Genomic DNA, 24540 nt, shown 5'->3' with positions numbered 1-24540 from the left:
CAGTTCAGTCAATCAAAACAGGCCCGTAGTGTATAAAATTTGAAATACTCGTATAGTTACAACCAAGCTACTCGTATCAATGAATTCCTCTATCAATGTCAATAACATGCTTATTTGATCTGGATACATTATACAGGTCTTAATCTAATAATAAATGAAGTACTCTGTAAACTTTTAGATTCAACTTTTATCGGAGGGAAATTGGACAAAAAAATTAACGTTAAAATATATTCAAATTTTAAGAAAACCAATTCATCTACCCAATACCATAAATATAACAGCGAAGGTCACAGCTACCATACAACTACTTCTATCTTTTCCAGAAAAACACACCTTAACATTTAATGTAACATCATTTTTGTAAATTCCCTTGAACCCCAGATCTTGCTTTAAATAACCCCACCATTTTTTATCATAAAGATAAAATAATTTCAATCATTTTCAGAATTTTCACCACTCAAAAAAGTCAAAAAATTAAAAAAAAAAAAAAAAACTTTTTGTTGTGACTCAAATTTTTTTTATCTATAAATACATTTCCAAAACTTTATCCATTCATTCACTAAATTTATTTTTTCAAGAACTTCTGAGTATTATATAAAGAGGTAACCTGCATAAATACATTTTTAAAAGAAGTGTAAAAAATTGTGTGTTATTTAAGAGCAGAGTAAATATGAGCAAAAGGGGTTTATCTGGTGGTTTTTTTTGGTGGTTGACGGTGGTTTTGGTGGTGGTTATTGGTGGTTTTGATGGCGTAACTGCGTACCCGAAAGAGGACCTTGTTGTAAATTTACCTGGACAACCAAAGGTTGATTTCAGGCAATTTGCTGGGTACATTGATGTTGATGTGAAAGCAGGAAGAAGCTTGTTTTATTATTTTGTTGAAGCTGAAAACAATACTCATCATAGTCCTCTTACTCTTTGGCTCAATGGAGGTATAATGTAGTAGTTATTTTGGTTTTCGCAATTTTTTTGAATCTTACATTGATGTACTTACCCATGTGATTAGATTTCGTATGACTTTTTATTAATGAATTTTGTCGGTTTTATAAAAAAACTCGCTCCTAGATTGTTTGAGTAGGGTATGTTACTTTGAGTTTTGTTGTTTGTATGTGTCTTTTTAATTAACCAAGGACAAAATAAAAAAAAAAGAAAGTTTTTTTCTTTTTTGTTTTTGTTTTTGTTTGAAGAAGTTTTGCAGTTTATTGTTACTGTTGTATAACTGGTTTTTTTACTGCAGGACCTGGTTGTTCATCAATGGGAGGTGGTGCATTTACAGAATTGGGACCATTTTTTCCAAGGGGTGATGGAAGAGGTTTAAGGGTTAATTCAAAGTCATGGAATAGAGGTTGAAATTTGGACTTTATATTAATGCAATTCATGTTATGTTGTTGAATTATGCAATAGTTTCAAGACCTTTGTTGTGATGTGTTGTGAATTTGTTATCTATAGCGTCGAATCTACTCTTTGTTGAATCGCCTGCTGGTGTGGGATGGTCGTATTCAAACACATCGTCTGATTATAATACCGGGGATGCTGCCTCTGGTATGGACTAGGGAGCATTTGTTTCATGCTGAATTTTGGTTGAATTTTCTGGTTCTGCAAGTATTAGACCTGTTTCCGATTTTTGATATTTGACTACATTGCAGCTAAGGATATGCTCACATTTCTGGTGAATTGGATGGTGAAGTTTCCTGAATTCAAATCCAGGGATCTGTATCTTACTGGGGAGAGTTATGCAGGTTTGTTCGTAGCATAACTCGAATTTATTTAGTTGGTTTTGAAGCAGGAAAGATTTTATTGAATTGTCTGTTTGCATTGTACAATTACTTAGTTGGGGTTGGATTAGATGAGAAGTTTATGATAATGATGTTATCCTAGTTGATTAAACAGCTTTACCTAATTGTACCTTGGTTGTAGGGTGTACAAATTTTTCCTTGGTCTAATAATTTTAGTTGTAAATTGAACCCAAATGCTCAAGTTGCTGCCTTATCTGTAGCAATTTTTCCGAAATTTGTTTTTGTAAGGTCATTAAGAACAAAGCCTAATATTCTGGATTCCATTCAAAGTAACTTGTCTGCTACATTCCTGCTCTCTTACTGATGTTGCTCTCAGATTTCTGACATTATCGCCCGTGTATAATGCAGGGCACTACATACCCCAACTAGCTGTTGCTGTGTTGGATCATAATGCTCAATCAAAGGCCTCAAAGCTCAACTTGAAAGGAGTTGCTGTAAGTAGTGCAGTTTCTTCTGTTTTGATAGGTTGGATTCTTTTTTAAGTCTTCAATGTAGATAACTTGTTTTGCTTTCTGATTTTGAATCAGATTGGAAATCCACTTCTCAAACTCGATAGAGATGTTCCAGCAACATACGAGTTTTTCTGGTCTCATGGAATGATATCTGATGAAATTGGCCTTGCCATCATGAATCAGTGTGATTTTGAAGATTATACCTTTCCTAGTCCTAGTCATAACGAATCTGATGCTTGCAACAATGCTATATCAAAAGCAAATACAATTGTTGGCGATTATGTCAACGAATATGATGTCATCCTTGATGTCTGTTATCCATCTATTGTAGAGCAAGAACTGCGGTTAAAAAAAATGGTGAGATAACCATCCTTCGTATTAATTTTTTACCCTGACATAAAACGAGTAACAAAACTTCATTGCATGGATTTCAGATGCTTATATGAATGAATTGATTTTTGTTCCTGAATACAAGTATAATTTTTTTTGCAGGCCACTAAAATGAGTGTTGGAGTTGATGTTTGTATGACTTTTGAAAGAAAATTCTATTTCAATCTTCCTGAAGTACAAAAGGCTCTCCACGCAAATCGGACTAATCTACCTTATGAATGGTCTATGTGCAGTAGGTATGTAACTTAAGCAAATCACTCTCTCTACTTATGGTGATTGATTTTCTCAGCTATATCATTATATGATATAACATATTTTTGATAACCCCTTCAGATTTAATGAAAAAAATCAACCAAGGCATTAGTACACTAGTACAAGTATTCCCTTGCAAAATTGATTCGATTTGAAATAACCTGACTTAAACCCACAATACTACCCAAAAATGCATAACCATTTTGGACCCGAACCTAAAATGATCCAATCGTGCCAGGAAAATTAATTAGACTAGAGTTGATGCATAATAGACACAGAAATGATCCAACCTGAATATGCAGTTAACAGAACTGAAATTTTATCTTCTTTGTTTCTTTCTCATTTTTGAGTTTCTGACAATGTCTTGTTTTACAGCATTCTGAATTACTCTGACACTGATGGTAGCTTGAATATGCTTCCTCTGCTAAAAAGGATACTATTGCAAGATATTCGTGTTTGGGTTTTCAGGTAACAGTCTACGAAACTTACACATATCAAGCAAAAATGAAGAAATATATAAAAAATTACACTGTTTAAACTATTTTCTTTAAATTTTGGCAAGCCTAAACATCTGTTACATTGTTGACAGTGGAGATCAAGATTCTGTTGTGCCACTGCTTGGCTCGCGTACCCTTGTTCGTGAGCTTGCTCATGAGCTCAAATACAATATTACCGTCCCCTATGCAAACTGGTTTCACAAAGGACAGGTAAATTGTTGATGCATTGATCTCAGCTTTCTCCCCTTTTCCTGTTCTTACTTCTCTTAATCAAGTCTGCATTATTCTTCTGGTTAGTTATAACATTTGATCTACCTACAGGTAGGAGGTTGGACAACCGAATATGGAAACTTACTCACATTCGCGACTGTGAGGGGCGCTGCACATATGGTACCTTATGCACAACCATCAAGGGCTCTGTACCTGTTCAGTTCATTTATACATGATCGTAGACTGCCAACAACAACAAAAGAATCCATGGAATGATGAGCTAGATTGGAAACTGATCTAGTTCTGGGTGCTCTCAAGTTGCATCCTGCATCATTTTACCAAGGAGAGTTTTTAGATGATTAGTGATAAAGGATAGAACTACATCACAATTTCGAAATAAAGGATACTTGGGATAACTGAGTTTTCGATTCTTCTGCAAGATAAAAAGTGAGGGAGCATAGATATCTGTTGATTTGAGTTACGATTTCAGGATCAAAGGATCCTGATTCCTATTATCTGAGATTTGTAAGTTAGTTTGACATTGTTTTTTTAATGGTTAATAAATTACATGTTCAAACATATTTGTGCAACAAGTCAACAAAACTCAAGGCAGGTACATAATAAACAACATATTTCTTGCTGTAATTCCTCCCTCATCATGTATCAGCAGTAGTATTTAAGTTATTTCAATAATTCAAGTGACCAATAGCCCGCCTAGCTCAGTTGGTAGAGCGCAATTCAGGGTATATCCCACCACTCTCCATGGGTGGTAAGCATTATAAAATCAATGGGTAGTTGTGGTCGTGGGTTCGATTCCCACGGCGGGCAGCTTTTTCACCATTTTAGAGTTGATAATGTGGTGTAACATCCATGTCTCGTATTTTAGCATGCGATGATTACACAATTTGGGGGAGATTGGTTCAAAACCGTGCAATATTTTTCGATATGCAGGGTTGGAATGCTCAGCCAATCAATAATTCGTAATTTCTAATAATAGAAACTAAGTGTTCAAAACATCTTTCTATTTAGATGTTTCAAAATAATGGTTACACTTACACTTTTTTCACGTAGTAAGTGTAAAATTGAAAACAAAAGAACTTATATTTAGTGACTTATGTTTTATGTCTCTTGAGAATTTTGACTACTCAATAGAGTTCCACTTTTAATGCTAACCAAATAATTTGTCAAAATAATACTTGTATTATGGAGTCCACAGTAGACATTTTCTTAGAACTCACAATTTTCCTTCAATCTATTGGCAACCAAACAAACACTTAATTTGTAGTTTGACACAATTAAATTGAAATGCATAATCCATTACATAGCAAGGTAGTCTTGTTTAGTTCACTTTATTTTTGCTTATCTAATCTGAACTTATTTAGTCTGATCCGATCTGATTTTATTTGATTGTTTGATTTGACATATACGCTAATCTATGAATAAAAAAAATATCAAGTGGGGATATGTTAGATTCATAAAACATACGAGTAATAGTGTAAATGTATTTAGCATAATTCATTGATAAAAAGTCATGTGAAATCTAATGTTTGATTTGACATATACTCTAAAGCTATTTATTTAGCAATAAAAAATCACACATCAAACAATAATGTATATTTTGAATACATTTTTCAGATACGACCTAAATTTAATTTTTTTTTTTATGAATTGATCTAAGATAAGTGATAGAGTCTTAAACAAAAAGATTGCGATTATTACAAAACCGAGGAAGTATAACACATGACACATCTACAAAAATGATAAAACATTGACCATTTGATTGATAAATTGATACCATCAAAACATTACTCTTCTTACAGAAATATATTCGCGATCAGAGGTCACGTGCGGCATGCGCTACGCCGGAAATTGAGAACTGTAATCTGCTTTTCAATAAGTTCTTAAATCCTTTAAAACAAGCAATTATCAAAGTTCTAATTTTGTTTCAGAAATGTTTAACGATGATTAAAGCACTGAACTTTGGCTTTTTTATTTTTTAACAAAAATGTACAAGAAAAACTCCCAATTTATTCGTTACTTCTGCAAATTCACACCAAATTTCCCAACCCCACATCAAATTACACATGGGGTTTATGACAATCTTCTGAAACTATGCTTGGAGCAATGTGGGAAAATCAAGGCACGCCAAGTGTTTGATGAAATGCCTCAGAGAATATCCCAAGCTTTTAATGCTTGTAAAGTTATCCATGCTAGTACCTTGAAGTTGGGTTTTGGGTTAAATGGGCAGTTGGGGAATGCAATTCTGGATTTGTATGCTAAATGTGGTAATGCAGGGTATGCCAACAGGGTTTTTGAGAGGTTGGAGATGAGAGATGTGCAGGGGTGGAATTCAATCATGTCATTGTATTTGAGAAGTGGGTTGTTAGATAGAGTTGTGGAGTTATTTGGGTCAATGAGGAATTTGGGTGTTGTGCCGAATCCGTTTACTTATGCTATTGTGCTGTCTGGTTGTGCCAGGATGATGTTGATTGAAATTGGGAAGCAAGTGCATTGTGATGTTATTAAGATGGGTTATCTGTGTCATACCTTTTGTGAAGGTTCTTTGACTGATATGTATGTTAAATGCAATTGTATAGGTGATGCTAGGCGAATGTTTGATCACTTGTGCAATCCGAGTTTGGTTTCGTGGACTGCGATGATTACAGCATATGTTCAGATGGGATTACTTGATGAGGCACTTAAACTGTTTGAGTGTATGCAAAGTTTAGGTTGTGTTCCTGATCATGTGGTATTTGTGACTGTGATTAGTGCATTTGTTAATAATGGGAGGCTGGATAAGGCAAGGGATTTGCTTACCCAGATGCCTTTCCCAAACACTATAGCTTGGAATGTTATGATTTCTGGTTATGCTAAAAGTGGTGATGAGGCAGAAGCTATAAATCTCTTCCTGAACATGAGGAAAAACGGTGTGCCATCTTCTCGTTCCACTTTAGGAAGTGTTCTAAGTGCCATTGCTAGCTTGAAGTGTCTTAATGTTGGCCTACCAGTTCATGCTCAGGCAATTAAGCAAGGGCTTGATCATAATGTTTTCGTGGGAAGCTCTTTGTTAAATATGTATGCCAAATGCCATAAGCCAGAGTCTGCAAGGCAAGTCTTCGATCACTTGGACCAGAGAAACATTGTGCTGTGGAATGCAATGCTTGGGGGCTACGTACAGAACGGATTTGTTAATGAGGTGGTTGAATTGTTCCAGGATATGAAGGATGGTGGTATGCAGGCTGATGCATTTACTTATACCAGCATTTTGAGTGCATGTGGTTGCTTGAAGTGGCTAAATTTTGGAAGCCAATTGCATGCTGTGATAATTAAGACCAACTATGAGTTTAACTTATTTGTAGGCAATGCATTGGTTGATATGTATGCTAAAACAGGCAGTTTAGCTGATGCAAGGCAGCTTTTTGAGACTATAGAGGGTAGGGATAATGTTTCTTGGAATGCAATCATTGTTGGGTATGTCCAGGTGGAAGAGGAGAATGAGGCTTTTGGCCTGTTTCGAAGAATGATGTCTGATGGTATGGTGGCTGATGAAGTTGCTATGGCCAGTCTACTCAGTGCTTGTGCTAATTTAAAAAATCTTGCCCGAGGAAAAGAGTTACATTCTTTATCAGTGAAACATGGCTTAGCAACTAGTCTTTATGCAGGAAGCTCACTTATTGATATGTATGTCAAGTGTGGGGTGACTGAGACTGCATGCGAGGTATTTTATAGGTTGCATAGTTGGAGTGTAATCTCTATGAATGCTTTGATTGCTGGGTTTTCTCAGGACAATCTGGAGGAGGCAGTAAAAATCTATAAGCTTATGCTGGCTGAAGGACTATGTCCTTCTGAAATCACTTTTGCTAATCTTTTAGACGCATGTCATGGTCCTTGCGGATTTAAGCTAGGGAGGCAAATCCACTGCCTCTTGCTAAAGAAAGGGATCTTGTACGACGATGGATTCTTGGGCATATCTCTATTGGGCATGTACATGGATTCCCATAGCAATGCAGATGCTGGTAAACTATTCTTGGAATTTCCAGAGCGAAAGAGTGCAGTACTATGGACATCTATGATCTCTGGTTTAAGTCAAAATGATTGCCACAAGGAGGCTTTGGACCTTTATAGAGGAATGCGTAGCCAAAATGTTTTGCCTGATCAAGCAACATTTGCTAGCATTCTCAAAGTATGCTCCTTTTTAACTTCACATAAGGATGGTACTGAGATCCACTCCTTTGCTCTTCGCTCTGGCTTCAATTCAGATGTGTTAGTGGGCTGTGCTCTTATAGACATGTATGCCAAATGTGGAGATGTGGGAAGTACTGTAAAGGTTTTTGAGGAGGTTGCCTGTAAATGGGATATTATTCTATGGAATTCAATCATTGTAGGATTAGCTAAAAATGGTTATGTAGAAGATGTACTAAAGATATTTGGTGAATTATTGCAGTCTCATGTATTTCCTGATGAGGTGACGTTCCTTGGTGTCCTTAGTGCTTGTAGTCATGGGGGCAAACTAAGTGAAGGCCGTCATATCTATAATCTGATGGTTAACCAGTGTGGTATTCAGCCAAGACACGATCACTGTGCCTGTATGATTGACCTATTTGGTCGGTGGGGTTTTCTTGAGGAGGCAGAGAGCTTTATTGAAGACCTGAAGTTTGAACCTGATGCTAAGATTTGGGCTTCATTTTTAAATGCTTGCAAGTTACACGGAGATGATGCAAGGGGTAGGAAAGCAGCAGAAAAACTGATTAATCTGGACCCTCATAATTCTTCAGCATACATTTTGCTTTCAAGCATACATGCTTCCTCAGGTAATTGGAGTGAGGTTGACTCTTTGAGAAGGAAAATGAAAGAAATGGGCGTCTCAAAGTTTCCTGGATCTAGCTGGATTGATAGTATGGAGGAGAAAGTTGTTCATAGCTTGCAATGATATATTGATGAAGTTTGAGGCTGCTTTTTTCAAGGTGCATTCAAGACCATACTTCACTTGCAGATGGGACAATTTAAAATTACTGGAAAACTTAGGTAGTGTGCCTCACCATCTTTCTTCTGTCATCCCAATGTAAAGTCTCTTGAAGGGCATCCCAATCTGCTGTACTTCAGATTCAAAGCAGACCAAGCAGTACTTTGACAATTAATGATGACAAAACCGATCGTAGAGGAAGCTAAAACCATTTTCAAAGTACTGCTGTACATATCCACCTTTAAATTTTGAGAAGGTAGTAGACTATTAAAGGTGAAGTACAGCAACAATAGCAACCCTGTGCAGCTTCCTATTTTGGCAGGATGTGGGGAGATATATATGTGCACAACATTATCAGTCAAGATTAGAAGATAGCTCCTCAATGCAAAATATCTATAGCAGGGGAAAGTAAATAGACAAGGTATATAAATAGTCGCAAGAATTATAAGATTACTAGGAAAATGTAATATTGTAGTTGTGACAATGGAATATAATATTATTCTTTTGGCAGGGTCACGGGGTTAGAACTACGATGGTGTTAAGCTTTCATAGAGAACAACTCAGTAGCAGGAGAGACTGTAAGTGAATCACTATCATATTATCTAGCTTAAGCATCAAAAGTCTTTATTTTCAAGGGGGAGTGAGGGACAATTGGAATTCTGCTACAATATGTGTAAATGTTGTGCTGTAATTCTACCATAATTTTCCTAATGTAATGTTGCAGTGTTTTCCTTCCATTATGAGGCTATGTTTTTCCATCATCCTTTTACAAATTAAGAATCTTCTGCAGTTGTGCATATAATTAATTGATGGGTAGGTCTAAGATGTGAATCTTGGTTTCTGAACCGTATATCACCTCAGACCTGCTGCTGCATATTAACTACTGGCTTGTAGTAGCTGTCACTCTGTCAGATATTGCATCAACATTAGCTAAATTAAAGTTTGGGTTTGGTTGGCCCTACTTGCTTAAAATATACTAGATTGCCTTTTGCGTAGCTTCAACATAGAGCTGTCAAATTGGGTCTATGGTCGGTGTGAGAAGCTCAGACAGTACATTGGCAGTACACTATGACCACATCAAATACATGAAAATTCCAGTGTAGGTAGAAAGGTTTAATAAGGGTTAAGTCTTCTAACCCTCTTTTAGAAAGGCAAAATTATCATCACCATTACCAAAACTTAGGCAAAAGCGAAAAATATAATTACATTAATTTCGATTCCTACTGAATTATCATGAGACTCATGACACACTAGATACTCTATACAATCAAATATGTACTCTGTTTGTCTGGTTTATTAGTTGAGTAATGAGTTGTAATTTTCTCTCCTCAAGTCCTCGTTGAACGGTTGAACCCACCAAGCCATCAAAACCACAAATGCCCACTTTAAAGTTTAAGCTATCTCCCAAAAGATTGCATATTCTAAACAGCTCTGAAATTAAAGATACTCAGCCTCTGTTCTTTGGTTTACTATTTCTTGAATTTTAATGTGTGTGTGTGTGTGTGTTTTTCCCGTCACATTTCAATCTCCTTGTCTATTACTACATAGGTGTGTTGTCATGTTGATGGTGAACATAAATTAATTTGATTGCTGCAAATCTACTCAGGCCAGTGCTTGTCAAGTCTTACAGATGGTGAGATAAATCGATCAACTCTGGAGCAGGAGGTATATAATTGTTTTATGTGAAGCTTGAGACGAGACTGATAAAGCAAGCCAGATGTATGGGAAAGATAATTTTGTCGTGCAAATTCAAAGAGATTGTGACCGTGTCTCTTGATCTAGCATCTCCTGGATGTTCCAGAAAGTAGCTACTGACTTGAGAGGGGGACGGGGGGAGTATGATAGTACTGGGGACGTGCAATTAATTGCTTAAAGACATGAGCTGATTATATCCTAATTTTCAAACCTTCATCTAACAAACATGCTGTATTATGCATGCTCAGAAAGCAATGATAACTAGTCAGTTTATGCAAATTCACTGAGCAATATCCCTGCCAGGCTGCTACCCTTTGTATTCATCTTGAATCTGGTTTCTGCATACTTCCATTCTATGTTGCTAGAGGTATGTTTCCAATTGCTCAACTGGACTATTTTGTGGTATTGTTTCATTATTTGGTTAAGAAATGAAGTGTCTTAATTGTTTTTGAATGTCAAATATGCAACACGTCTACTTGAGGTAAAATAAACTGTTAAGAGTAACAAACCTTTCATTTGCAGTTAGAATCATTTTATGTGGTAGTCTAGATATGATTATTCCCCCTGTTTTTTTAAGTGCATCACTTTGACTATCACAGAGTTTTAGGAGAGGGAGTTCAGTGGATTAAAAAATTGTGTAACTGGGATTTGTTGGAAATTAAAAATTAATAACAAAAAGAGATTGTGGAAGTAATAACTTTTTTGAAGTAAGGAATGTAAGATTAGATAATAATAATAGAAGTGGGGGACCATGTGAGGAGAGAGATACAATTAAAATAAGAAAATATGTCCAAAAAATGTGCTGCACTTAAATAAGGGCCGAATTTGAAAAGTGATGCACTTAAAAAAATTTGGAGGGAGTGCATTGTTAACTCAAATATGTGAGTTGAACATTCCAAATTGTCATTGTAAATGAGGGATAGTGTTTGGTGGTCTTGTACCTTCTGAAAAAACAAAATGTTCTCCTAATTATCCTAAATCCTAATCTTTTGGGGATTGTGCAGTCATATGTAATCCTATAAATTTGCAGAGCCAGAAGGTAATGCATGTGCGGGCTCTTTGTTCAAAAAAAAAATGGATAATCATTGTGCAAGTGGAGCTTATATATTTACATACTCCGTATGAATATATGGTCTCTATTTGGCTGATAGTGACTCTGTCAGTGCTGATCTTATATTCTTTCCCATACCAGTTCTTCTTTAGTCTGAGGTTTAAGCTTATCTTTCAATTTGGTGATTGAATTTTTTGGGCGGAAAATTGGGAGGACATGTCATTACAAATTATTTCCTTAATTTCCGGGCCCATGTCGATTTTTTATTCAAAGATATTTGTTGTTATGCAGTCTAAAAGTTATTCAATTGGACTCTCTTTTCCCCACCTCCCTGAAAGCTAGCAGCTTTAATATTTTTTGTTTTTTTGAAAGGATAGCCAACTAAAAGGATATAAACACACCTTTAATATTGGTACTTAATAAACCCACCATTCACATGCTGCTATGCAAATAATATAAATTAGTAAGGGAATATTTTGAAAAAGTGTAGACTGAGAATGACTAGCAAGGCTTGCATCCATTGGTGGCTGTTGCTGGTAATTTTAGTTGGGATTGGTTGTTTGAATGGGTATCCTCTCGAGGATCTTGTGGTAGGATTGCCTGGCCAACCAAAAGTTGGATTCAGACAGTTTGCTGGCTACATTGATTTGGATGTTAAGACTGGAAAGAGCTTGTTTTACTACTTTGTTGAAGCTGAGAAGGATCCTGACCATAAGCCTCTCACTCTTTGGCTCAATGGAGGTTAGCCTCTTGCTCTTCTGTCTGCTTCATATCCTGACGTTCCATTGTACATTTTTTTTCTTTGTATTTGAATGTATTCTTCTCGCTCTTTGAAGACAAGCACCATCGACTGATTTTCATTCATCATTATTGATTATGTATTGCTATTCTGCTAAGATGCCCTGATATTTCTATGCCGGCTGGAGTATCTACAAAGCTTTTAGAATTTCATACTTAAAACAAGAGAACAAATAAGCTGCTTGATTACAGCTTTTAATAGTAAATTCCTATGTGCTCCATACCTTTGTTTGGTGAGACTAATAAAAACAATTAATTGCTGACTATTAGTATTAAGAACTGGTTGTCATAGCCCTTCACCCCAACCACCCCCCCCCCCCCATCGTGCTGTGTTTTGTTTTCACCTGCATTTTGGTTTGCAGGCCCTGGTTGCTCGTCACTTGGTGGTGGTGCATTTACAGAATTGGGACCGTTCTTTCCTACAGGTGATGGTAGGGGTCTTCGAAGAAATCCAAAATCTTGGAATAAAGGTTGTACCTGTTAACCATTCATTTAGAAGCTTTCTTATCTCCTGCCTACGTTTGTAACCCACTTTAATGGTACTTTTGTCACCCTATTCTGTGTCGATTACAGCATCAAATCTCCTATTTGTGGAGTCTCCTGCTGGAGTAGGCTGGTCATATTCAAATACAACGTCTGATTACAATGCCGGGGATACCTCAACAGGTGTGGTACATTATTTTAGGCCAATCTTTGTTCTAGTTATTATCTCAATAAAAGCTTCATCCTAATTATATCAACAGCGAAAGACATGCACATTTTCATGATGAAATGGTATGAGAAGTTTCCAGCTCTGAAATCGAGAGATTTCTTTCTTACTGGAGAAAGCTATGCAGGTAATGATCTCTTATCGCATTGTATGATGATCAACATCTCAATGGTTGTTTCCTTTGGCCCTTCCTACTTTCTCTCTTGCTGTACCCATGTTTTTGGCAAAATTATATATTTCTTTCTTTTTCAAGTACTGACAGAAAAATTTGAGGTACTAATGATGTTGTAATATATTTTTGTGTGCCGCTTGTTATTATGGAGGATAATTTACAGGGCATTACATACCACAGTTAGCTGTTGCTTTACTGGATCATAATGCCCATTCTACTGCTTTTAAGTTCAACATAAAAGGAGTTGCTGTAAGTCATTTTGTGTAATTTCACCAATCTTACCTCTTTTCTAATCCCAACCAAAAAAGAAAGTAAAAGGGAAACCTTTCCATTAACAGTTGTAGTGACCCCTCTCTCTTTCTGTCTTTTTGTCGATTAGATTGGAAATCCATTGCTCAGACTTGATCGAGATACTCGGGCAACATATGAGTTCCTATGGTCACATGGGATGATTTCTGATGAAATAGGTCTCACCATAAATAAGGAATGTGATTTCAGTTATTATAGTTTTGGTAGTCCTGATCATAATTTTTCTGGGAAATGCTATGATGCAATAACAGAAGCTCAGCTCAGCGTTAGTAGCTATGTTGATAACTATAATGTCATTGTAGATGTTTGTTACCCATCGATAGTGGAGCAAGAATTTAGATTGAGAAAAGCGGTATGCTTCATCTTCATTCCTTACTTCCTTAGTGATTGCTTGTTTCTGATTGAAATAGTTCTGATTCCTGAATTGTGTCTCCGTCTGCTGATTTGCAGGCCACTAAAATAAGCTTGGGTATTGATGTTTGCATTAATTATGAATCTGGATTCTATTTCAATCTTCCAGAGGTCCAAAGCGCTCTCCATGCAAATCGAACAAAATTGCCCTACAGCTGGTCCATGTGTAGCGAGTATGTCAACTTATAGGAAGTTTTTGTTGGCATTATTGTTTCAGGAGATCCTTCTTAAGTTTCCTGGGAGATCTCATTATTTGGCTATGGGGCTGACATCACTGATAGTTGCATCTTCTCTGTGACAGAGTTTTGAACTATACCAAGACTGACGTCAAGATGAATATGCTTCCCTTGCTCAAAGGAATCATCCAAAAAGGTGTTCCAGTTTGGATTTACAGGTAGAAGCATGATATAAGATGTACTGATTTTACTAAAGTATTGGTGTTTTACGATCCTTTATGTTCAATTTTCCATTACTCAGCGGAGATCAAGATTCTGTAGTTCCACTTCTGGGATCCCGTCAGATGATTCATGAACTTGCTCGTGAACTAAACTTTACAGTCACTGCTCCTTATGGAGCTTGGTTTCACAAAGGGCAGGTAATTCTCTTCCAACTTGTTATGTGGTTATGTCAAATGAGGATAACCATTCATTATATATAATATGTAGAGTTAGACACTATGTTGTGGTATATGTAGCTAATTAGTGAAGTTGGAACAGCGGCGTTTCTGCAACAACCAATTATGTTTATTATTAGTATGTTTGGTACAGTTGAAGAATTGCGTTTGTATGATATATTTACATCTGATCTATCTGGTAACAGGTAGGAGGTTGGTCAACTGAGTATGGAAATTTGTTGACCTTTGCCACAGTAAGGGGTGCTGCACATATGGTGCCCTATTCACAGCCAGCAAGGGCTTTACACCTCTTTAGTTCTTTTGTTCGTGGTCTAAGATTGCCTAATGCAACACGCCTGCCTATAGATGATTAGCAATATCTAGCAATTGCGTGAATTAGAATTGGAACGGCATCTCCATTTGTTATGCTGCAAGGAACCATCAGTCAGTCATACATGAGCTGCAAGCATATGGTAACAAAAGGCACAATCAAGTACTGTTCTTTCATTTGTGATTTGTCAACTGTCCACATGTGGGAACTACACTGCAATGGTTCTGCAAATTATGTTGTAATACCTCGCTATTTTTGTGATAATCCAGAGTGGCTCTGTAGAGGAATTTCATTAGATAAATTACTTGAAGAAGCTTGTGTTTATTTATTTAATATGACATTTTAAATATTTTTTTTCCTATTAAATGTGAAGCATTTTGCTAGTTCGAAGGAGTTCTAGTAAGAATTGACATCGCGCTACATCTGTGTGCATGCCTTGCATGTAAGAAATACCACTAGTCTATTTTTAAGTTTTAAAATAGTTGTAACCTTTCTTAAAATAGTTTAGGAAAGTTTTTTGGAAATAACCACCAACAACTCTTCTCGTTTTTGTAATAATCATCAATAATTTATTTTTGTAAAAAGAATTTTGCAACTACTATCTCCAAAAACATTAATTTTTTATACTAAATTGTTCAATCCCTCATGCAATCATGCATGATGTCATTATGTAAAACTGCTATGATTCTAGTTGTACTATGTTGGGATCACTAAGGGATGAGCCTTGTTAATTTCATCACATTAACCTACTCTATCTCCAAAAACAATGGTGGAACCAAGGGGGGCTAGCGTGGGCCATGGCCTCCCCCTTGGTTTTGTTTATATATTAAATGTAGCAATGTTTTATGTCAAATGTACAATGGTTGAGTTGGTAACAGAGTAGGGAATTTATTTTGGAGGTCTTAGGTTCAAAGCTTGTCCCAATTATTTTTTTTAATATTTTTATTTTGCAAAACTTAAATACAAGCGCTAAACTCTAGGCATTAAATTTGCTTTTACATATCTTTTCATCATTATTATTATTATTATTATTATTATTATTATTATTATTATCATTATTATAATTTTTGTAAACTTTTCATTATTTTTAATGTAATACTTGTTCTTGTATTTTTTTCACATATCACATTTTATAAAGACATATATTAAGTCCATTAAAAAAAAAAAGACATATATTAAGTTTGACAAACCACCCCCCACCCCAAATAATAAAATTGGAAAATTTGTCAGAAAAAACCTTTTAAAAGGCTCATTTTGCAAGAAAAAACCTTTTAAAGCATTCTTTGTTTAAAAAAACCTCGACGATCACTTTTTTTGTTGAATGAAACCTGAGTCTTCTTTTCCGGCTTTGACCATGACTTTCAGGCGTTGACTCCCCTATTTTCCTACTTGCAGCCTACAGCATCTAATTTTTCCCTCCTTTTTTTTGTCTCCCTTATTTCCCTCCTATATATATTCTAGGATAGCCCTCCCCAAATCACTTCATTTCGAATGAGGGCAAATTTTCCCCCAAAATCAGATCAATCAAAAGGTAAAATAGGGTTCTTCAGCAATTTCTTTCACAACTATGGTGTTCAAATCTCCAATTGGGTTCTTCTCTTATCTCTAATACCTCTGTTTTCTTTTGTATAATTTTGTAGGTAAAATGGTGAATTGCGGTTGTGGCTTTCCCTGTGCGAAGAGGACCTCTTGGACACATGAAAATCCGGGAAGAAGGTTCGAGGCTTGCAAAAAGTACAACCACGACACCGGAGAAAGAGGTTGCAACACTTTCAAATGGCTGGATGAGGAGCAAACAGAGTGGCAGCGTGATGTGATTAATGTGCTGCTTGCTGAGAGGCATAGGAGGGCAACCGAGTTGACTATTATGAAGGCTAGAAATGCTTGCCTTGAAGATCATAACAATCTTCAAAGGGGGATGCAAAGAAGCTCTGCACCAGAGATGCAGCAAGGGGGGTTTAAGCTACCTGTCATTTGTGTTGTTGTCTCTGTGTTTGTTAGTGTGGTGATGAAAATGTTTATGTAGTTAGAATGCTAGGGCTGGTGGTTTGGTAAGTATGTAGGGGCTAAGGTAGGTAAGTTGTTGTTTTTAGCTAAGTAGACTTGGCTATTTTGGTGGGGGGTTTAAGTTAATTGAAAAGCTAAGCATTTTGTGTATTTTGTACCCCTTATTATCGAATAAAAAAAACAAGCTTTTGGTATCAAACAATTTTTGGTTCATGTTCCTTAATTAGTCCTTTATACTATTTGATTAGTGGTATAACTAACCCAAAACAAAGCAAGCAAAAACAGCTTATTTATAGCTACAATAATTTTGAAATCATTCATAACATTACACAAAATGATGTGATCATAAACAGATCTCCACATCATGAGTTTGTTCACAAAAAATTTGTTCCAAGTACCAATGTTGTTAAGCTTGGTAAAGGCAAAAGTTGCAACATTGTTCACATAAACACTATTATGACCAAGTACACAAATTTTTTAACAAAACAATAAACATGTTAAGCTTCATAGCAATATTCAGGTACCATTCTGGGTTCCATGTGGTGCAGACAGTGAGATGGTCTGCTGTGAAGGCTGAGATGAGGTAGCTTCTGCTGCTTGCCCTGTTACTGGTTGCCCTGTTGCTGCACCTTTCTTTGGTCTTCCTGGAGGCCTCTTTGGCTTTTCAATAGGTGGGGTTGGGCACTTATTCTTGTAATGCCCCAACCCACCACAGTTAGAACATTTATTTTGCACTTTTGCCCTTTTCACAGTCTTCATTTTTTTCTCTTCTCCAGCTTCTTTCTTCCTCTTTTTACTTGAAGGCCTTCCAGGTAGGTTTCTGTGAGGAGGAGGTAATGGTTTTGGATAAGGGGTGACTTCCCATTGTTGATGACCTGGCATTGCTTTAAAGGTTGGAGCATATGTCTTGGTGTATGTCTCCACATGATAAGCTGGGTGAATGAACTGCTCTATGTCCAGCCTTCTCAATTGAATACAGGCAAGTGCATGCCAGCAGGGAATACCCATAAGTGTCCATCTGTTGCAGCTGCAAGATTTGGTTTCTAGGTTTACAACATAAGTGTCTTCTGAGTCATCACATTCAAATTCCATCAAGTCAGCTTGAGTAACCCTCATGTTGGACACTTGTTGCAAACCTCTATGCACAAACTTCAAAACAGTTGGCATAATCAAACCAGTGAAATGCTTGAGCCCTTCCTTTTTTGCAAAAAACCTTCCCATAACATATCTTCTTACCCACTCCATCAGTTGCAGAATAGGCTTAGTTCTAGCTTCTCTGAGAACATTGTTGAAGCTCTCACAACAGTTGTTCAAGAGCATCCCTGACTTGGAATGAGAGCTGAACTTGTGCCTTGACCAATGAGCAGGTGGAATGGCATTTAAGTAGTTGTATGCATCTGCACTGAGCTTCTTGATCTGTTCCATATGCTGCTTGAAATGATGCTATGGACAACAACAGCAACATAACAAGTGTTAGGGTCTTAGAATAATATGTATATGTAACCAAAGAATACTACACTATGCCATGTACCTCTGTAGTTGATCTTGCAGCTTTCCAAAAATGCTCCTTGTATACAGTCCCAGGGAATTTATTCTTGAAATTGCTCCAAATGTGCCTACAACAGTACCTAGTATCTGCATTAGGCATCACTGTAGCAAATGCATCCAATAGTCCCTGTTTCCAAATATTCCAGCAAGCAATTAGCAAACTAAATTTGATATTGATATGAAAAATGGACTAAACATTTAGCAATATAATTACCTTTTGCCTGTCACTCATGTAAGTGAGTTCATCAGCTTCATGAACCCAAGTGACAGAATCTGCAACTGATGCAATGTCCTTCCTTAGTAGCTCCAAAAACCAGGTCCAAGTCTCTCCATTTTCCACCTCTACAACTGCCCAGGCTACAGGGAAGATGTTGTTGTTGCCATCTTTCCCTACTGCTGTCAAAAGGATGCCTGGATATGCCCCCTTCAAGTGAGCACCATCCACTCCCAAGATGGGTCTGCATCCTGCCATGAATCCCTGCTTGCAGGCTTGCAAGCACACATATAATCTCTGGAATACAGGTTGGGGGTTTTGCACTCCATCTACCTTCACAATTGCTGTACTACCTGGGTTATACTTCAATATGGCAGCTGCATAGTCCCAAACCTTCTCATATTCTAAATCTGCATCTCCAAAAATCATCTTGAAAGCCCTCTGCCTAGCATACCATGCTAAGTAGTAGCCTATTTCTACTTTACACTCTCTTCTTGCCCTTTTAATGAATGCACCTAACTTCCAAGTGGGGTCATCCCTCCAGTCTTCAAGGTACCTCTCAGCTAGGTACTGTGAAGTTATCTTTGAGTTCTTAACTTGGTGCCCACATATATGCTTAAGCCTTAAACTCTTAATTTGCCAAGTTGCCTCACCTTTTAACTTTCTGCAATGTATCTTAAACCTACACTTTCTTTTTGCCTTGCATGTGCATTCCAAAATTCTAGCTCTCTTCCAAGGACACCCACATCTATGAGCACAATATGCACTCACTCTTTGGTTGTTGTTATGTAGAAAATAAAAGTCATAACCATGGTCAATTGCATGATATTGTAAAGCCCTCCTAAAGCACTTGTTAGTTGGGAATTTCAAGCCTTTAGTCAACACCACTTTGCCCTTGAAATCAACCTCTGGGTTGAACTCAGGATACACTGGCCCCTCATCATCAGAACCTACCTCACTAAGTACTTCACCATCTGAGTCCACAATGTCCTCATCATCTCCAATCTGCAAACCATCCTCAACATCATATCCACCATCATCTAAAACTGCAGTTGACAGACCCCCTAAACTCCTAGTCACCCTCTCTTGTATGTCATGATCCACAAACTCATCAAACAAATCATCATCATCTTTGTCCTCATAATCATTCTCACTTAAATCAGCATCATCTTCCACTAAATCCTCACCCCCTGCTAACTCCTCACCCCCAGCTAACTCCTCATCATCATCTGTATCAGTCAGGTTTGTAAATTCAAAATCATTGAGCATCAATTGTTCAATGCCTATTTCTGGGTTTGTTTCTGGCAATGTAGACAGTGTAGGAAGAACCCCTAAATCTGGAAGAACAGGGAAGCTATTGGCAGAATTGGAAGGGGTACTTATGTCAATAATTTGGGTGGGTGGTTTTTTGGTTGCAGAAATTATTGGAAGCTTTGTTTTTTTGAGAGGGAGAACATTTTCAGAAACTGTTTGGTGAAATGCACTTTGACTACCAGGCAACTCAGATCTAGGGTTTTTAGTTTGAGAGTCATGCTCTTTTTGTGTTTGTGGACCCCCCTCTACATTATTTAATGACACACTACCCCCATTGCTTGCCATCTCACTGCCTTTCTCACTAATGCTCTCACTATCTGTATAAAAACCAACACCTGGCCCATATATTAACCTCCTATTAACATCATCCACCTTCTCTGCATGCACAACATACAAGTGGTAAAAGCCATCCTTCTCAGGTGCATCAAGAAACTCTGCTATGTCTTTATCTCCCTCTATTTTAGCCCTCCCAGTGTGTAAAGAGCATCCCTTTTTTCTATACCAAATTTCCCCAATCTCATCAAAGCCTAAATCAGACTTAATCCAGTATGCAAACTCAAAATAGCAAACCTCCTCCACATTCACACGTAATGCCATCCCCCACTTTGTTGGGTCTACATTTGGTTTTCTCTCATAAGTTGTAGTGTTTTTCTTAGTCACAAAATGACCACCATAGTACATCCTAATGTTAATAGGTTCCATGAATATAAATCGAGGTTCAAACACATTTACTCTACCATTAAACCTGATAAACACACCAACAACAACAAAATTCCAGAAATTCAATTATCTAGGGCAACAAAGTCACAATTCAAATCAATTTATAAGCAAAAACAAGTTTGCATGTATCAATTAAGCCATCACAGATCAAAATCAATGAGCAACCAACAACAATTAGGTTAATTATGTTTGATTTACGCTGATTTTTGGTGATATTATCTACCAATTGACACGCAAATTGCGCAAATGAAGAACATACCTGGCTTTGTACTTCACTACGTAATTGGGAAAGTTTGATTTGCGTCCAAGCGTCGTCTTCCTTCGACCTTTACCCATTGAATACAGTAAAAAAAAAAGTGAGCAACTTTGCTTGTCTTGAACAAAGTAAAACCCCAATTTTTTTGGGCTATTTTCGAACATACAATAGATTACTTAACACTTACCGTATTTTATTGATCATGTATTAATTGCGAGCAGAGAGAGAGAGGGAGAAACCCATTTTGATGGGATAGTTTTGCAGAGCATTCATGGAGTAGAGGAGAGAGAGATGAGAGAGGGAATACAGAGCAACTTAGTTGGAGGGAAAATTAGGGGAACAATTAGAAGGGGAGTGCAAATAACAAAATAAAGGGCAGCAAGTAGGAAAATAGGGGAGTCAACGCCTGAAAGTCATGGTCAAAGCCGGAAAAGAAGACTCAGGTTTCATTCAACAAAAAAAGTGATCGTCGAGGTTTTTTTAAACAAAGAATGCTTTAAAAGGTTTTTTCTTGCAAAATGAGCCTTTTAAAAGGTTTTTTCTGACAAATTTTCCTAATAAAATTATGGTGACCCATATTCACAAATAACAATTCAGCCATAGTCCACAAAAAATTCACAAAAATACCAAGAAAAGGTCAAAATAGCTAAAACTCCCCCCCCCCCCCCCCCCCCCCCCCCAAAAAAAAAAAAAAAAAAAAAAAAAAACACTGAAAAACCGCATAACAAATTCAAAATACACGTTTCAACTTACAATTCTACACCATTATTCATCCAATAATATACACATAATTCAACACCACCACAAAAAATTAACAATAAACCCTAATTTATGAAACTGATATTCGATAAATTAAGAACGTACTATACTACCTCATTAGTTGATTCAATGAATGAAAATGCTCTAAATCTTTTTCAACGGCAGGATAGAAATCTCACAAGCTAGTTCAATGGAGGAGAGATAGCTCACATGCTTCACCACTTCAATTAAGAATCGAGAGTGCACTTCGATGGAGAAGAGAAATCTGTAATTCAGGATAGAGCTAACTAATCTGCTTCAATGGAGAAAAGAGCTCACGAATTTGCTTCAATGGACGAGAGTGAAAATTGGGAACTCAACCCTAAGAGAGAGTTTTTTTTTTTTAAAAAAAAAAATAAAAAATTGCATGTTAGAATTTCTATTTTTTTTTTTTTTTTTTTTTTGACTGAATAGGATTTTATTGACAATCAAAAGCCAAACAACACTTACAAACATTTCCTGACAAATCTAAAATTCCAATACAAATACTGAACACTTTAAAATTGATTTATAATAAAAAAAAAAAAAAAAAACTTCATCTGAACCAAAAGCACTACTCCCTCCGTCCCTAAATTACATTCCTCCTTTCTATTTTTGGTATTCCAAAATTACATTCCTCCTTTTTATTTTTGGTAAAGTTTTTTTAGTAAATCAACTCTCTTTTTCTGTTTTATATTTAATGTTTTCTCACTCATCCTTACCTAATCTCACTCATATTCCTTGTGCCAAATTACAATGAATATGATTGATTAAAATTTTTTAATTAGGAGCATGTGATTGGTCCTTTTTTTTGGCAAAGGATTGATGACTTGTCATGAGTAATAACCAATCTATCTTTGTACTTCCCATTACATTATCTAATTATTGTTATTTGTTTTATTCTTCCCTCCTTAATTCCCGTGTATATTTCCAAAGAGGAATGTAATTTAGGGACGGAAGGAGTACAATATATGAGTTAGCATTAATTCTATATAAGGTCCACGGATGCATAGTCATTGAAATTACACATGTGGTATTCTGAAACTAACAAAAAATATGAAACCTTGGATTTTCATTTATAACTTGACGAACAATCAACGAGCATAACCTTGCAAGCAAACTGAAATTACCAAATTCTAATCTTCCATAAGGAAAGAGAAGAAAAACATACTTTGTACTTCAAAGTCTAAACTACCACAAAAGAAGAGAACAAACCCAAAAATTGTGAAGGAAACTCTCATAATGAAAGAGAAAGGAGGATAATTAGAAATCAAACAATTAAAATTTAAGGTACTCCCTCACTATTATATTACTTATCCCACTTTAAATTTGTGGCCGTATTTTAATACTTGCTATTTCCTTTTTTAAAAATATTTTGAATTCCTCACTAGTGATTGCCTCATATAAATACTAGGTTAAGTCCGTGTCATGCATGGTATTTATTTTTTATTACTTAATACTTATCATTAGTTTAACACTATTATTTAATTATAAAAAATTATTCCTAATTGCAAAATAGGATGAAAATTCTATAATTACAAAAAATATTAAAAAAAATTTATCACACAAAAAAATACAGAGAGAATAATATATGCATGATTAATAAAAATAACTATGAACTACATTACAAAGTTATAGATAGAAAACTATTACATTGCATAATATTAAATATATATATATATATAAAATAATATTTTTGTTTGAATGTGTACAAATGGAATATACTTATCAAATAGGAAGTGAAATATTATTGTATAGTTTGTATTAAAAACTTCTCTAAGAAGCTTTGGCTAAAAAAATTAAAAAAAAAAAAAAAAACTTTTGGAGAGAAAATTTTAAACCAGGAGATGACATGTGTCGTTCCTGGTTTCACCTTTAGTATAAAATTATAGATAGATAGATAGATTTTAATATTTATCATACTAAATTAGTCTCCGTGCATTGCCCGGATTAAGTACCTATTATTTGTTTAAATAATTGTCCAATTTTATATTCAAAAAAAGTGTAATCATAATCTCATTAATTAATTTTGAAAGAAGTATTGTATTTATTTAGTTTGGAATATTCCTCAAAAAAAAAAAAAAAAAAAAAAAAAGGAATGTATATGATAAATAAAAAAAAAAGATGATGTAAAAAATAGTTTAGGCGGGAAAATTTTTAATAAAAAAGTGACATGTGTCCCTTTATGATGTCAGCAAGTTTTGTTTTAGTAATAGTTAATAGATTCCCTCTCATCTTCACTTATACTACTTTTGGGGTTTTTATTTTTATTTTATTTTATTATTCAACAAAACCCACCTTCTATCATATTTTACTACATTACACTATTTCTCCTAAAATCGCGCATGACAAAATGGAGCACGTAGTAAAATGTAGAAGAATCAACAGGGAAAGAATTGGTCACACACCATCAACTCGAAACACTAGAAACTTTGGTGTAACCTATTTGAACCGCTCTTAATGCCTATTTCAATTTATCGGAAACATCTGAACTGAACTGAATTTAACTGAACTGAAATTTAGCTGAATAGAACATACCCTTAATTATTCCCTTTCTACCAAAAAAAAAAAAAAAAAAATTCAAAGAGATGATGATGGTAGCCTTTTGAGTATTTTTTATTTTTTAAATTTTTTTTAGAGAGAGAGGGACAAGAAGAGAGCGGGGATGTTTGATACGTATATTATTACTGCATGTTAGAATTTGAAATGACATTTTATTAGGATTAAAATTTCAATCATTTAACTTATGTCTTCTAAATCTTGAAATTGGGACAAATTCAATTCCTAAATTCCAAGTATATCCAAATAAGATAATTAGGTTCCCAAACAAATCATTATTAGATATTCCGTAATATGTTAATGAATTATCTAACACCCTAGAACACTCGTTAGCAAGATCCTAATAATATTACTACGGAGTAGACATTAGTAACATCAAGTAATGCTCAATTGATTCCCAAAACAACCCATACTTTTACAGAAATACAAGAATATTTTAAAGCTTCTAATTAGCTATAATCCTACTTATATTAGTAATCATAATTTCACAACTGTT

General features: G+C 35.7%; 4 protein-coding genes across 4 annotated transcripts; all 4 read left to right on the top strand.

Annotated features, from left to right (window-relative positions):
- Window positions 1-421: 421 nt before the first annotated feature.
- Window positions 422-4242, top strand: LOC145613102 (serine carboxypeptidase-like 42). Its single transcript, XM_081668158.1, has 10 exons — window positions 422-932; window positions 1238-1345; window positions 1450-1542; window positions 1647-1739; window positions 2145-2230; window positions 2324-2605; window positions 2741-2874; window positions 3266-3358; window positions 3480-3597; window positions 3709-4242. The coding sequence occupies exons 1-10, from the start codon at window positions 671-673 to the stop codon at window positions 3871-3873; spliced, it is 1434 nt and encodes a 477-aa protein (XP_081524284.1). The 5' UTR covers window positions 422-670; the 3' UTR covers window positions 3874-4242.
- A 1360-nt stretch (window positions 4243-5602) lies between these two features.
- LOC145613699 (pentatricopeptide repeat-containing protein At3g09040, mitochondrial-like) lies at window positions 5603-8620 on the top strand. The gene has a single exon (XM_081668777.1). The coding sequence runs from the start codon at window positions 5603-5605 to the stop codon at window positions 8525-8527; it is 2925 nt and encodes a 974-aa protein (XP_081524903.1). The 3' UTR covers window positions 8528-8620.
- A 3140-nt stretch (window positions 8621-11760) lies between these two features.
- LOC145613313 (serine carboxypeptidase-like 42) lies at window positions 11761-15137 on the top strand. Its single transcript, XM_081668398.1, has 10 exons — window positions 11761-12047; window positions 12467-12574; window positions 12678-12770; window positions 12848-12940; window positions 13149-13234; window positions 13365-13646; window positions 13745-13878; window positions 14007-14099; window positions 14183-14300; window positions 14525-15137. Exons 1-10 carry the CDS (start codon window positions 11804-11806, stop codon window positions 14690-14692), a joined length of 1419 nt encoding a protein of 472 aa, XP_081524524.1. The 5' UTR covers window positions 11761-11803; the 3' UTR covers window positions 14693-15137.
- A 734-nt stretch (window positions 15138-15871) lies between these two features.
- Window positions 15872-16852, top strand: LOC145615389 (uncharacterized). The gene is made up of 2 exons (XM_081670464.1): window positions 15872-16180; window positions 16290-16852. Exons 1-2 carry the CDS (start codon window positions 16141-16143, stop codon window positions 16673-16675), a joined length of 426 nt encoding a protein of 141 aa, XP_081526590.1. The 5' UTR covers window positions 15872-16140; the 3' UTR covers window positions 16676-16852.
- Window positions 16853-24540: the final 7688 nt, after the last annotated feature.

The sequence above is a fragment of the Chenopodium album genome, chromosome 25, assembly GCF_948465745.1.
Source record: "Chenopodium album chromosome 25, dcCheAlbu1.1, whole genome shotgun sequence".
In the NCBI taxonomy this organism is placed as follows: domain Eukaryota; kingdom Viridiplantae; phylum Streptophyta; class Magnoliopsida; order Caryophyllales; family Amaranthaceae; genus Chenopodium; species Chenopodium album.
The sequence above is the reverse complement of the archived record's forward strand: the minus strand, read 5'-3'. Positions and strand labels throughout refer to the sequence as shown.